Source organism: Myotis yumanensis, unplaced genomic scaffold, assembly GCF_028538775.1.
Source record: "Myotis yumanensis isolate MYYU_CA2020_CCGP unplaced genomic scaffold, mMyoYum1.0.hap1 SCAF_11, whole genome shotgun sequence".
Taxonomy (NCBI): Eukaryota; Metazoa; Chordata; class Mammalia; order Chiroptera; family Vespertilionidae; genus Myotis; species Myotis yumanensis.
Window position 1 is genome coordinate 45,547,331 of NW_027223762.1, and position 12,914 is coordinate 45,560,244.

Consider the following 12,914-nt stretch of genomic DNA (forward strand, 5'->3'; position numbering starts at 1 on the left):
CGGGCTTAGCTCCTCTACCTTCCTTACTGACGCAGCAGCAGGTGGCAAAGAGAAAGCAGTCTGCTCGAACCAGGGGTTTTATAGAGGGTTGGAGTAGGGGTGGGAGAGGGGGCTGTGCCCCCCGCCGATTGGCCAGGTGCGAGCTGGTGACCCATTACACAGGATGTGGTCATAGCGATGGCGTGCACTTCCCTTGATTACCATTGGTTAGTCCAGAGAAATGGTGGGTGTGGCTAGCAGAGGCTCCTTCCGAGGGGGAAGGAGCCTTCGCTGAGCACATGGTTCCATACAAAATGGAGGTCCCTTAATGGATGGGAAGCCAGCCACTCGGCTCCCATGCAAGGCCTGCCGCCGTGGGCGTCACCGGGAGGCGGGCCGCCCACCACCCCGCCTGGCCCTTGGGTCTCCCGCTGCTCGGCCCGAAAGTGACTTGGAGGCCGAGGAGGGCGGCCCGGGTCCTTCTGGGCGTCCGCGGGCCTGCACCTATCTGGTCAGGCGCTGCCTCGGCCATGGCTGCCCGTCATCCTCCCTGCCGGATGCCTGAGGGGCCACGTGCCCCGCCGGCCCTTTCATTCCCCCCTTGTCTTGGAACTTCCGGCTCAATCATGAGACGGACTGCATTTCTATTCTACCAGAACTATCAACTGAACTATCCCTATAAGCTTAACAAATGGTTCAGTGGAAGGGAAAGAAACCATTTCAGATTTAACAAATTCTATTGAAATAGGATTTTTCTTCTTAAAATTCCTCCAGGGCTATCAAGAAGCCAAATCAAGATTCCTTGAGGAGGCTTAAGCATTCCTGTTTGTTAGGCTAGGTTTAAATTTGGAGTGTGTTAAACTAAGCCTCCGTTTTTCTGGGTACCATTTTCAGCTGGACCAAGTCTCCTCTGTTATTTGGTTCCTGGTCTGGCTGGGCATGGGAAGCAAAAAGTAGCCATGGGGACAGGAGACCTTCCTCAGAAGGCGCGAGTGTTCAAGCCTCTGCACCATTGGGGGGGTGAGGATCTATGCCCCACCTCTGTTGAACCCCAAGTTCTCTTCTGCTGGCCCCTCTGTGACTGTGCCTGTCTTAGGTTGTTCCTCCCTGAGGAATCTTACCCGTCTTTGACTAACCAGCCGTCCTCTGGGGCCAAGCAGGGTGATGTGAGGTTCAGTTCTGTCTCCTTGGTCCTATGCCCCTGTGGCCTCCATGCCCAGCAATTGCCTAGGGATCCCCTCGCCTGCTGGCGGGCCCCGGCATTGATCACATATCTTGGGAAACCCAGGTTTCTTCTCCAGAGAGGGCCCAGCTTACGCCATTGGGCAAGAGACAGATCCATGGTACCAGCTTTTCATGAACCCAGCTTGAACGGAGAGCTCAGACAACAGCTATAGACAATTGGGATCCTCTTGGCAATACAGGATGCTTAAGTGCCTTCCCAGGAGGGAATAAATCCCTTCACGTATTGCCAGATTTTCGGAGGAATTACGTAAGGAGAAAAACATACTGATCTAACTGTTGGTATAAAACCTTCTTTCTATGCATAACCATGCCTCAGACCTTCTATTCTAACATGCCAGCTTTACTACCCCTGACATGGGCATGATGACTCAGGCCTGCAAGACAGTATTGCAGGCTGCCAAGTGTTAGCTGTCTCTCAACAGAGACCGAAACCTGATGGGCACCGTTCCCTGCCCAGTTGGGCACCTGCCCTCTTGGCAGCTAGGCACCCTTTACTTTCTGGGGTTCACCCCACATAGTACCCTTCCAGGACAGCCAACATGTGTTCAAGCCTGCAAAAGAATCAAAGGTTAATATAACATAATACTGGTATCATGGCTGTTTCACATCTTCTGCCACTAAACATGTGATCCTATAAATTGTCCTTGTCTCTTTGGAGCCATGTCCATGAAGATGCAGGCATTATATTACACAGTATTGTGGGGGCTCCTGGTAACAGGAGTGATCGCGAATCATGTTACCAGCATCAGGCAGGTCAAGCACGCTGTAGCTTGAGCTTGAGCGGGTTGCGTTGATCTTGATCGATGCTCCATTTGGTGATGCAGTCCTTCTGGGTCATGGATGGATCCGCTGACCGGACGTGAGTGTGATGGACCCAGGTTGCAACGCCGTCTACCTTGAGAGCGGTGGGGGTCGTCAGCACCATGGTGTAGGGACCCTTCCAACGTGGCTCAAGGGTTTCTCGGTGACGCCTTCTGACGTAGACCCAATCTCCTGGTCTGTGTTGATGAGGAGTTGGGGTTGGGCTGGTTTCGTAGATGGCGCGGAGGCGCGGCCAAATGTCCTCATGCGCCTTCTGAAGCCCTCTCAAGGAAAGAGATAGATCTTGATTTTCAAATTCAGCAAGAAGGTCAGCTTTAAGGTTAGGAATGATAGGGGGTGGCCTGCCAAACATGATTTCATAGGGAGTAAAGCCCAGGGTGTATGGGGAGTTCCTTACCCGGTAAAGGGCATACGGTAGGAGTGCCACCCAGTCCCCGCCAGTCTCCATGGTTAATTTGGTAAGGGTCTCTTTTAAAGTTCTGTTCATCCTTTCTACCTGACCTGAACTCTGGGGCCTATAAGCACAATGTAATTTCCAATTTGCCCCAATAGCCCTGGTTACTACCTGTGTTACCTGTGAAATAAAGGCTGGCCCGTTGTCGGACCCTATCATAGCAGGAAAACCATACCTGGGTAAGATGTCTTCCAGCAGCTTCTTGGCCACCGTCTGAGCTGTTTCGTGCTTGGTTGGGTATGCCTCTACCCAGCCAGAGAAGGTATCTATAAAAACTAAAAGGTATTTATAACCATACTTCCCTGGTTTAATTTCAGTGAAGTCGACCTCCCATTGTGCTCCCGGTTTGATGCCTCTGAGCCTGGTCCCTTTTTCGTTTGATCCGACTCTCGTGTTTGTGAGTTGACAGGTCTTGCAGGCAGACACAACCTGATTTATCTTGGTATTCTGCTGGTGAATCTTGATCCCAGCACGTCGGACTAAGTCCTTCATTTTCCGGGTTCCCAGGTGAGTGGACCGGTGCATATGTTCTAATACCGCGTCCCCGAGCCGGTCTGGCAGTATAAGTTCCCCTTCTGGTGTATACCACCATCCCTTTATTTCCTGGGCTCTGGGGAGCTTTCTGATACGTTGCAATTCTTCCTGGGAGTACTCGGGCTGGTCTGGTAAGACTGGGTCCCCCGGGTCTGGGAGTTGTAAGGCCATGGTAGGGACCGAGGTAAGGGCTACTGCCTTCGCAGCCTGGTCAGCCTTTTGGTTACCTCTTGCTACCGGGTCATCGGCTTTCTGGTGCCCCTGGCAGTGGATTATGGCTAACTTGGCAGGAAGCCATAAGGCCGCAAGCAGATCGAGAATCTCCTGCTTATTTTTTATTGTCCGTCCCTCTGCTGTCAGCAGCCCTCTCTCCTGATAGATTGCCCCGTGGACATGAGCTGTAGCAAATGCATAACGGCTGTCTGTATAAACGTTAAGCCGCTTCCCAGCCCCCAGCGTCAGTGCCTTAATAAGGGCGATGAGTTCTGCTCGCTGGGCTGACGTCCCGGGGGGCAGGGCCTCTGCCCACACAGTGTCCGTTTCAGTGACCACCGCTGCACCCGCGTACCTGCACCCGTCTCGCACGAAGCTGCTTCCATCCGTGAACCAGGTGGCCTCTGCATCAGGGAGGGGCTGGTCGGTCAAGTCCTTCCGGAGTCCATGCACCTGCTCTAGGATTCCCGCACAGTCATGTAGTGGGGCATCTAAGTCAGGGTCGGGCAGCAAAGTAGCAGGATTGAGGGCTGCACTGGGGTGGAACCGCACTCTTGGAGGGTTGAGTAGGAGGCTCTGGTAATGGGTTATACGTGCATTACTCATCCATCTATCGGGAGGCTGCTTCAGGACTCCCTCAATGGCATGTGGGGTTGTAATCCTGATTTCCTGCCCCAGGGTCAATTTGTCAGCGTCTTTGACTAAGAGCGCGGTTGCCGCGATAATTCTCAAGCACGGTGGCCAGCCGGCAGCTACAGGATCTAACTTCTTGGACAAGTAAGCCACTGGGCGGTTCCAGGGGCCTAAAGCTTGAGTCAAGACCCCTTTCGCTATCCCTTTGTGTTCATCTACAAAGAGATGAAAGGGCTTCGTAATATCTGGCAGGCCCAGGGCTGGAGCACCTAGAAGGGCTTTCTTCAACTGCCTAAAGGCAGCTTCATCTGTCTCAGTCCAGTTAAACGCCCTTCCCTCTTTCGTAGCTTCATATAGGGGCCTGGCGATTTCGGCAAAACCCGGTATCCAGAGGCGGCAGTAGCCGGCCGATCCTAGGAATTCCCTCACTTCTCTTCGAGAGGTGGGAGTAGGGATTTTCAAAACAGTCTCTTTTCTGGCATCCGATAACCGCCGCTGCCCGCCCTCTAAGATGTATCCCAGATAACTCACCCTTTCTTGGCATAACTGAGCTTTCCTCGCGGATGCCCGGTACCCTAAGGCCCCCAGGGTGGCCAATAGATCTTGGGTTCCCCGCTCACAGTCCTTGGCTGTGTCGGCAGCAATCAGGATGTCATCTACGTACTGGAGGAGGGTCAGGTTGGGGTGTTCCCTTCTGTACTCACCCAGGTCCTCATGCAGTGCCTCGTCGAAGATGGTGGGCGAGTTTTTGAACCCCTGGGGTAGGCGCGTCCAGGTCAGCTGTCCACTGAAGCCCTCCTCTGGGTCATGCCACTCGAAGGCGAACAGGGGCTGACTTTGAGGTGCTAGCGGTAGACTGAAGAAGGCATCTTTCAGATCTAATACCGTGTACCAGACTTTAGAGGGCGCCAAGGAGCTCAAGAGAGTGTACGGGTTTGGGACTGTTGGGTGTATATCCATAACTCTTTTATTTACTTCTCGGAGGTCCTGTACTGGCCTGTAGTCGTTTGTCTGTGGCTTTTTAACCGGCAGTAGGGGAGTGTTCCACGCGGACTGGCAGGGGACTAACACCCCCAAGCTCTTCAGTCTCCTGATATGAGGCTGAATTCCCTTCCGTGCCTCCTGAGGCATGGGGTACTGCTTGATTCTTACTGGACCTTCTCCTGGTTTTAGTTCTACCAGGACTGGGGCCCTGTGGGCAGCCAGCCCCACCCCCCCTGTCTCTGCCCAAGCTGTTGGGAATTCTTGTAGCCATTTGTCCATACTGCCCTCTACTGGGGAAGCCTTCTGGTAGAGGCGATACTCATCCTCTAGCCTCATGGTCAGGACCTGAATGGGGCGGCCCTCCCCATCGGTGACCTGAGGCCCCCCTTGTCTGAAAGTTATCTGAGCTCCAATTTTGGTCAGTAGGTCCCGTCCCAATAGTGGGTAGGGGCATTCCGGTATCACCATGAAAGAGTGGGATACCCGGCCCGTTCCTAAATCTACGGTTCTTCGGGTAGTCCATGAATACTGGCTTATACCAGTTGCCCCTTGCACCCAGGACTTTCTGTTTGCCAGTTTTCCTTGCGGGGTGCGGAGGACCGAATGTTGTGCCCCGGTGTCAACAAGGAAGTTAACAGGAGTCCCCTCCACTCTGAGAGTTATCCTGGGCTCGGGGAGGGGGTCCGAACCCTGACTCCCCTAATCACTCAGTTCACCCAGCTCTAAGACCCTAACTCGGTCGGTCCTGTCTCCCTTCTCACCGGCCTTCTCCGGACACTCTCGAGCCCAGTGCCCTATTCCCATGCAAAATCTACACTGATCCTTCCGAAGCCCCCGCCTCCCTTCTCGGGTGGTCTGCTTACCTCTTCCTTTATTGCTTGCAAGCTGTCGGAGGCGACAGTCTCGCTCCTTGGGGGAGTCCATGGTCGTAGCCAGCAGTACTCTAGCCAGGTCCCGAGTTTGCCTACTGCTAGTGGCAGCCACGACGCGAGCCTGCCTGTCTTCTGGAGACTCTCGGTTATTGTACACCTTCTCTGCCACTGCCAGTAAATCCTGTAAACTCTTCTCTCCCAACCTATCTACTTTTTGTAGTTTCCTTTTAATATCTGCGGCCGATTGATTTACAAAGCTTATGATCACAGCTGCCTTGTTTTCAGGAGCTTCTGGATTCATGGGGGTGTAGGTGCGGTAAGCCTCCATGATCCGTTCTAAAAAGGCAGCTGGAGACTCATCCCTTTCCTGCTGAACATTCCCCACCTTGGCCAAATTAGTTGGCTTTCTAGCAGCCATTCTGAGACCCTTCATTAGGGTCTGACGGTAGACCGAAAGCCTCGCCTTACCCTCTGCCGTGTTGAAATCCCATTCAGGCCTAGTTAAGGGAAAAGAGACATCTATTTGGACCTGGTTGGCAGTTGGGTTTCCGTCCACGCCTGGAACCACTTTCCGAGCCTCATTGAGGATCCTTTCTCTCTCTTCCGTCGTGAACAGAACCTGTAAAAGCTGCTGACAGTCGTCCCATGTGGGCTGATGGGTGAAAAGAACAGAATCCAGCAAGTCAATAAGCCCCCCCGGCTTTTCAGAAAACTTAGGGTTTTGTGCCCTCCAGTTATAGAGATCGCATGTTGAGAAAGGCCAGTAATGATGGGGCTGGTTGCCGTCCGCATCCGGGGGTCCAGCGGCCCGTAAGGGCAGGGTCTTGATGGTGGAGTCGGGTGCTGCAGCAGACAGTTCCCGCTGAGCTCTCTGCCGGGTGAGAGGCGGGCCTCCTACCGGAATCTCGGCCACTCCCAGAACTCCGCCCCCAGCCCCTCCCAGAACTCCGCCCCCAGCCCCTCCCAGAACTCCGCCCCCAGCCCCTCCCAGAACTCCACCCCCAGCCCCTTCCAGAATTCCGCCCCCAGCCACTCCCGGCGTGGAAGGATCGCCCCATGGGCTATATGGGGGAGGAAAGATTAGTTCTTCTTCAGTCCCCCCTTGCAGGACAGGATACGGGGGGGCTGAAGGCTGGGTAAGATTCTTCTTTTTCTCCTCCTTTTCCGTTCTCTGCAAGGCAAGAATGGGCTTCGGCCCAGGAGAACGTGGAGGTAGGAAGGGCCTGAGCCAAGATGGTGGGTCTTCCACGAGGTCCTGCCAAGTAACAATGTAAGAGAGTTGACCAGGATGTCCCCCCCTAAGTCGGGAGACGACATCCCTGACCCGGCGGATGGTGGGGAGGTCGAAAGTCCCCTCCGGCGGCCACCCGACGTCAAAGGTCGGCCACTCCCTGGAACAAAAAGTCTGCCACCGGTCTTTCCGAACCTCCGCACTGAGGTCGCTGGCTCTTTCCCTTACCTCTTTAAAATGGTCGACCATAATGCTTAAAGGAGTAATTTGAGTCTGTCCCATAACGTCTGTCCAGTAAGTCCACAAAATAAAACCAAGAAAACACAAACACAAACAACAAACGGGCCCAGAAATACAGTCTTCCAACTCCATGGACGCAGAACCAAAACAGGCTTCCAATTCCATGGAGGCCAAACCCGAAAGCTAGACAATGGCCTTATGCCAAACCGGCGGAAGCTACCCGCCTCGTCTCAAATCCGCGAGAGGAATACACATCTCTCATGAGGGGGATACACATCCCTCATGGGGAGCAGAACGTCTTCTAACTCTCCCCGGCCTGTGGTCGTACACGGCGCGTCCGCCAGACCCCTCAGGCACTTAGATTCCAGAAACGAGCTCACACAGATCACACAACAACACAGACACACGACACAGACACCTACCGCGGTCAGTCAGACTCACGGATGGGGAGTCCCTCGATGGTCTTGGGAATCCCGGACGAGCCCCCAAATGTTATGCCCAGATTTCAAGATTCCCAAGAAGCCACCAGGGAGCCAGCCAGTCCGATGCAAAAGCAAAGAGTCTTTTATTTTAAGCCCGGGCTTAGCTCCTCTACCTTCCTTACTGACGCAGCAGCAGGTGGCAAAGAGAAAGCAGTCTGCTCGAACCAGGGGTTTTATAGAGGGTTGGAGTAGGGGTGGGAGAGGGGGCTGTGCCCCCCGCCGATTGGCCAGGTGCGAGCTGGTGACCCATTACACAGGATGTGGTCATAGCGATGGCGTGCACTTCCCTTGATTACCATTGGTTAGTCCAGAGAAATGGTGGGTGTGGCTAGCAGAGGCTCCTTCCGAGGGGGAAGGAGCCTTCGCTGAGCACATGGTTCCATACAAAATGGAGGTCCCTTAATGGATGGGAAGCCAGCCACTCGGCTCCCATGCAAGGCCTGCCGCCGTGGGCGTCACCGGGAGGCGGGCCGCCCACCACCCCGCCTGGCCCTTGGGTCTCCCGCTGCTCGGCCCGAAAGTGACTTGGAGGCCGAGGAGGGCGGCCCGGGTCCTTCTGGGCGTCCGCGGGCCTGCACCTATCTGGTCAGGCGCTGCCTCGGCCATGGCTGCCCGTCATCCTCCCTGCCGGATGCCTGCGGGGCCACGTGCCCCGCCGGCCCTTTCAGGTGGGGGAAGAAGGAGAGGGAAAGATCTCAGGAGGGAGAGGGCCCTGGGTCCTCAGACCTAAGGGTTTTAAGGTCAGAGATTTTAGGGGAAGCCCCAGGGAAAGATCTTAATAGAATATTCAGTAGCTTTCCAAGTGTGTCCATTCAGGGTTGTGGTCTCCACTGATTAATTGGCTGACACCAGGTCATTATTCAATGCAGCTGGCCCTGAGGCTGGTTTTGTTGCTTACCTAGGTCTGAAGCTGAAATACAATTTGAGGTATAGATGTTATTTCTAGGGAGGAAAGTTCAGGGGGTCCAAACCACAAGACCAGCGATATGCTAAGGGAGAGAAGTCACTCTGGGGGCGGGGTTCCACCCTACAATTGATTGTCCATTGCTAGGCACTGGGGCTTTCCTTCCTGGTGAGCTTCTGTACACAGCTCATTGTTCTTGCTCTGCTCATGTCTATCTAACTGCCTACAACAGTCTGAAAAATATTGGATAGAGAGATAAGAAGAGCACCAATTACAAAAGAAGAAGAAATAACATAATATGAGCTCTTTAGACTTGTTATTTAGACAGTTTTTTAATTGAATTTATTTGGGTGCCATCTATATATATAAAAGGCTAATATGCTAAGTGTCTGACTGTCCAACCAGTCACTATGACCCACACTGACCACCAGGGGCAGACACTCAACACAGGAGCTGCCATGATGCTCATTGGCTAGCACCAAGGACCTGGTGCCAAGAAAGCAACACTCCGCTTCCCCCAAGCAGGACACAGGCCCTGCCACCACTGTGGAGCAACACCCCACCAAATCGCAGCCAATGCTGCCAAGATCCCATAGTGGAAAATGTGGCCCACAGCCCAGCCCAGCCTGGAAACGGTCACTGTGGGCTCCGGGTAATGACATCACGTAGCAATGCCCAGCTTCCTCTCCCTAGCAACTAGCCTCCTTGCAGTTTCTTCAGCCCAGGAACACAGGTAGAAACATTTTACACTTTAACCAAATGTCTGTGAAGTGTTTTCCTGTGCCTCATCTCATTTGATCATCACAGAAGTCCTGGAGTAGGTAGAGAGGAGACTCAGTGGAATCGTATTTTCTTTTCATTAGCTGGAAAACAGAGATTTAGAAAGCTTAGAAACTTGACCTGACTAAAAAGAAGTAAGAAATGGTGGACCTTGAAAATGACTTCAGATTTTCTCACTGTGCAGAACATAGTCAAACACTGCTGCAGTTATATATTTTACCCTTTGTTCTCCCTGTGTCATCTATAATAATAATCTACTTCATGTTGACATTTACTGCTGTGTTGCTGACAATTACCTGAAAGAGAAGTTGGGGTGCTTCACTGGGCTGGAAAAAGTTTAGCTAACACAGAAAGCAGGTCTAATTAAACAAGTTTATTCTATAGCTATAAAAGGCTAAGTTGACTTGCATGTGCACAATACATATAAAGCTCTTGCTGGCGCCAATTGCATGCGTGTGTTTCCATCTGTCATTGTTGATCGTGAATTTGGTTGACACTTCTATTATAGAGAAAGGGTGGATAGGAATATTAAAATATTTCTTCTAATTAATTTCCTTTCAATGTGTAAGAATTCATGCACTGGGCCACTAGTTGGTTAATAAAATTATATAGGTTTCAGGTGTACTATTCTACAATACTTCATCTGTATATTGTATTGTGTGTTTACCCCCCCAAGTCAAGTTTCCTTCCATCACCATTTATCCGCTCTTTACACTCTTGTATCTCCCCCTACTCCCTTCCCTCTGGCAATCACCATACTGTTGTGTCCAAGAGTGAGTCTTTTTTTTTCTTAATCTCTTCACCCTTCTCATCAGGGCTCCCCTCCCACCTCCCTCCTTTCTGACAGCTGTCAGTCAGTTCTCTGTACCCATGAGTCTGTTTTGTTAGTTTATTATGTTCATTGTGGTAGGGGCAGAAATAGAATATTGGGGACTAGCTATAGTTATAAGAAATATTAATATGCTTTGTTACACCTTGATTGTTTTGTTCTAATTAAAGAAAGCATATTCTAGCCCTGACCGGTTTGGCTCAGTGGATAGAGCGTCGGCCTGCAGACTCAAGGGTCCCAGGTTCGATTCCAGTCAAGGGCATGTACCTTGGTTGCGGGCACATCCCCAGTAGGGGGTGTGCAGGAGGCTGCTGATCGATGTTTCTCTCTCATCGATGTTTCTAACTCTCTATCTCTCTCCTTTCCTCTCTGTAAAAAATCAATAAAAATGTATTTAAAAAAAAAAAAAGAAAGAAAGAAAGCATATTTTAACCTGGCTGGGAATTGCATGCCAGGACCTGGGAGTCAACCTTGGACCTGGGAGCCAATCTTGGAATGCAGTCCATTATAATGGAAAGATTAACAACCTTAGTGCCCAAACAATGGAGTCCCACCCCAGCCCACAATGCCTGTAATACCCATTTTGCATACCTGTTCTTATTTCTTTTGCCTACTTCCCCATGTAATCCTTGTCCTACACAATATAAGCAATTGGGAGATGGGGAGAACAGATTTTTGTGGATGGCCTGCTGCTCTCCCATACTGCCGGCATTATTGAAATAAATGCTCATGTATGATTCAACCCCGTCTCTACTTAATTGGCTCAAGTAGTGACAGGCAACGTAGACCCATTGGTTGTCCGGTTTCAATTGGATTCCATAGTTTTTAAAAATATGTATCCGTCATGTGTTTTCTAACAAAGTAATATGTGTCTATCATTTGGAAAATGCTGAAAAAAGTATAATAAAGAAAATCAAAATGACTCATGCTCCTCGAGCAGGGTTTCTCCATCTCAGCACTGCTGACATTTTGGGCTAATTAATTCTCTGTTGTCCTCAGGGAACTGTCTTGTACACTGTAGGATGTTAAGCAGCATCCCTAGCCTCTTCCCACTAGATGCCACACCAGTCACGACATCCAAAAATGCCTCCAGAAATTGTCAAATATCCTGGGGTGGGAGGGGGGGATAGTTGAGGGGAAGCATGCAAAATTGATCCAGTTGAGAACCACTGCTCTAGAATATGGTAAATATCACTGTTAACACTTTGGTCATTTACCACCAGTCTTTATGTTTTTGTAATGTAGATTTTAAATTCTGTGCTCTATTCAGGCTCCTGCTTTAATTCTCTGACAGCACGTTGGGAATAAATAATATATTATTATGGATATGTCATGGTTTATGGAGCCATCCCCCAGTGTTGGAAATTAAGGTTGTTCCCAATTTTATACCATTATAAATAATGTCATGATGGCCATCCTTGTGCATCAATCATTTTCTGTAACTCTAATGGTTTCTCTAGGATAAATGTCCCAAAACAGAATTAGCAAACCAAACAGAACTGAAAGGTCTTTAAAACGCATGAGCAGAAGTTGAGGGTAGATCACACAGGCTGGGAACACAGTGTCCAGTCTATGACTCACTGCTTCTCAAGCACACTTCTAGAAACAAAAGACATTCCTGAGTTAAAAAAATAAACTTTAAAACTCAATCTTTTCCTAATCAATCAAAAATGGAATAGATAGAATTTCTTGACTTTAATTTTTTCCAATAAATATTAATCTTCAGAACCTGCCTCTGTTTGCTAATAAAGAGCACTAGATAGGATCAAATGAACAATTAAGAGACCGGTATTCATGGGGGATGTAGAAATGTTTTCTTTAAATAAGTAAACATATACACATACATATGTAAATCATGACCTCAAACTTTTCAAATCTAAGATAGTCTGACTTGCAGGTGCTCCCAACATTGGAATCAATTGGAAATTATACATATAAATCTTTTTATTTGGCATCTATCTATTCCTGGAGGTCATGGAATACACTAATCCAAGCTGGGTTACATTTCACAGGAAAAAAGCCAATACAAGAAACAGCCCATAGGGAAAGTCAACACAAGGCAAGGAGCCTCCTGAACTGACTGCTGATGGAGCAATCGAATGTCAGCGCTTCTGTCACGTGATCAGCAAATGCTGCCAGTAGCTGAAAGTAAATGCCATTTCTGGCATGTGTTTGGTCTTGAGTGTAATTTTGTGGGTTACAACCAGAACTACATGTAAAAGCATGTGCACATGTACACACACACACACACACACACACACTATACACAGTGTGACAAGATGAAACATACTTTCTTTTTTTTAAAAAATTCTTTATTAATTAAGGTATTGCATAGGTGTCCTTATTCCCCCATTGTCCCCACCACCACCCCACTCATTCCCTCACCCCCCTGGTGTCTGTGTCCACTGGTTACGCTTATATGCTTGCATACAAGTCCTTTGGTTGATCTCTCCCCCTCACCCCCAATATGCTTTCTTTACTGTGAGTCTCAGTTAAAAATATTTCAAAGCCACTGATGTATAAAAGAAAGAGATGCAGTATTTTACTTCACTTTCTCCAAGAAGTAGATGTCAAGACAGAATTAAACATACAGGAGATGTATTGGTGTAAACAACTGTGCAGGGGAAAGAGGGAGGGAGCAGGAGAAGGCAGGGTTCAGACTGAGATGCCAGTCTGGCACCCCGAAAGGAGAGAGGGCAGGAAGGTGGTTTG

The 12,914-nt window shown here is 50.0% G+C and overlaps 1 protein-coding gene across 1 annotated transcript; it reads right to left on the reverse strand.

The window, feature by feature from the left end:
* Nucleotides 1–1,978: 1,978 nt before the first annotated feature.
* LOC139019239 (uncharacterized) lies at nucleotides 1,979–7,216 on the reverse strand. The gene is given in 4 exon segments (XM_070428314.1): nucleotides 1,979–2,307; nucleotides 2,621–2,698; nucleotides 2,701–6,607; nucleotides 7,196–7,216. Coding segments are annotated over 4 exon segments (4,335 nt in total).
* Between the last annotated feature and the right edge of the window lie 5,698 nt (nucleotides 7,217–12,914).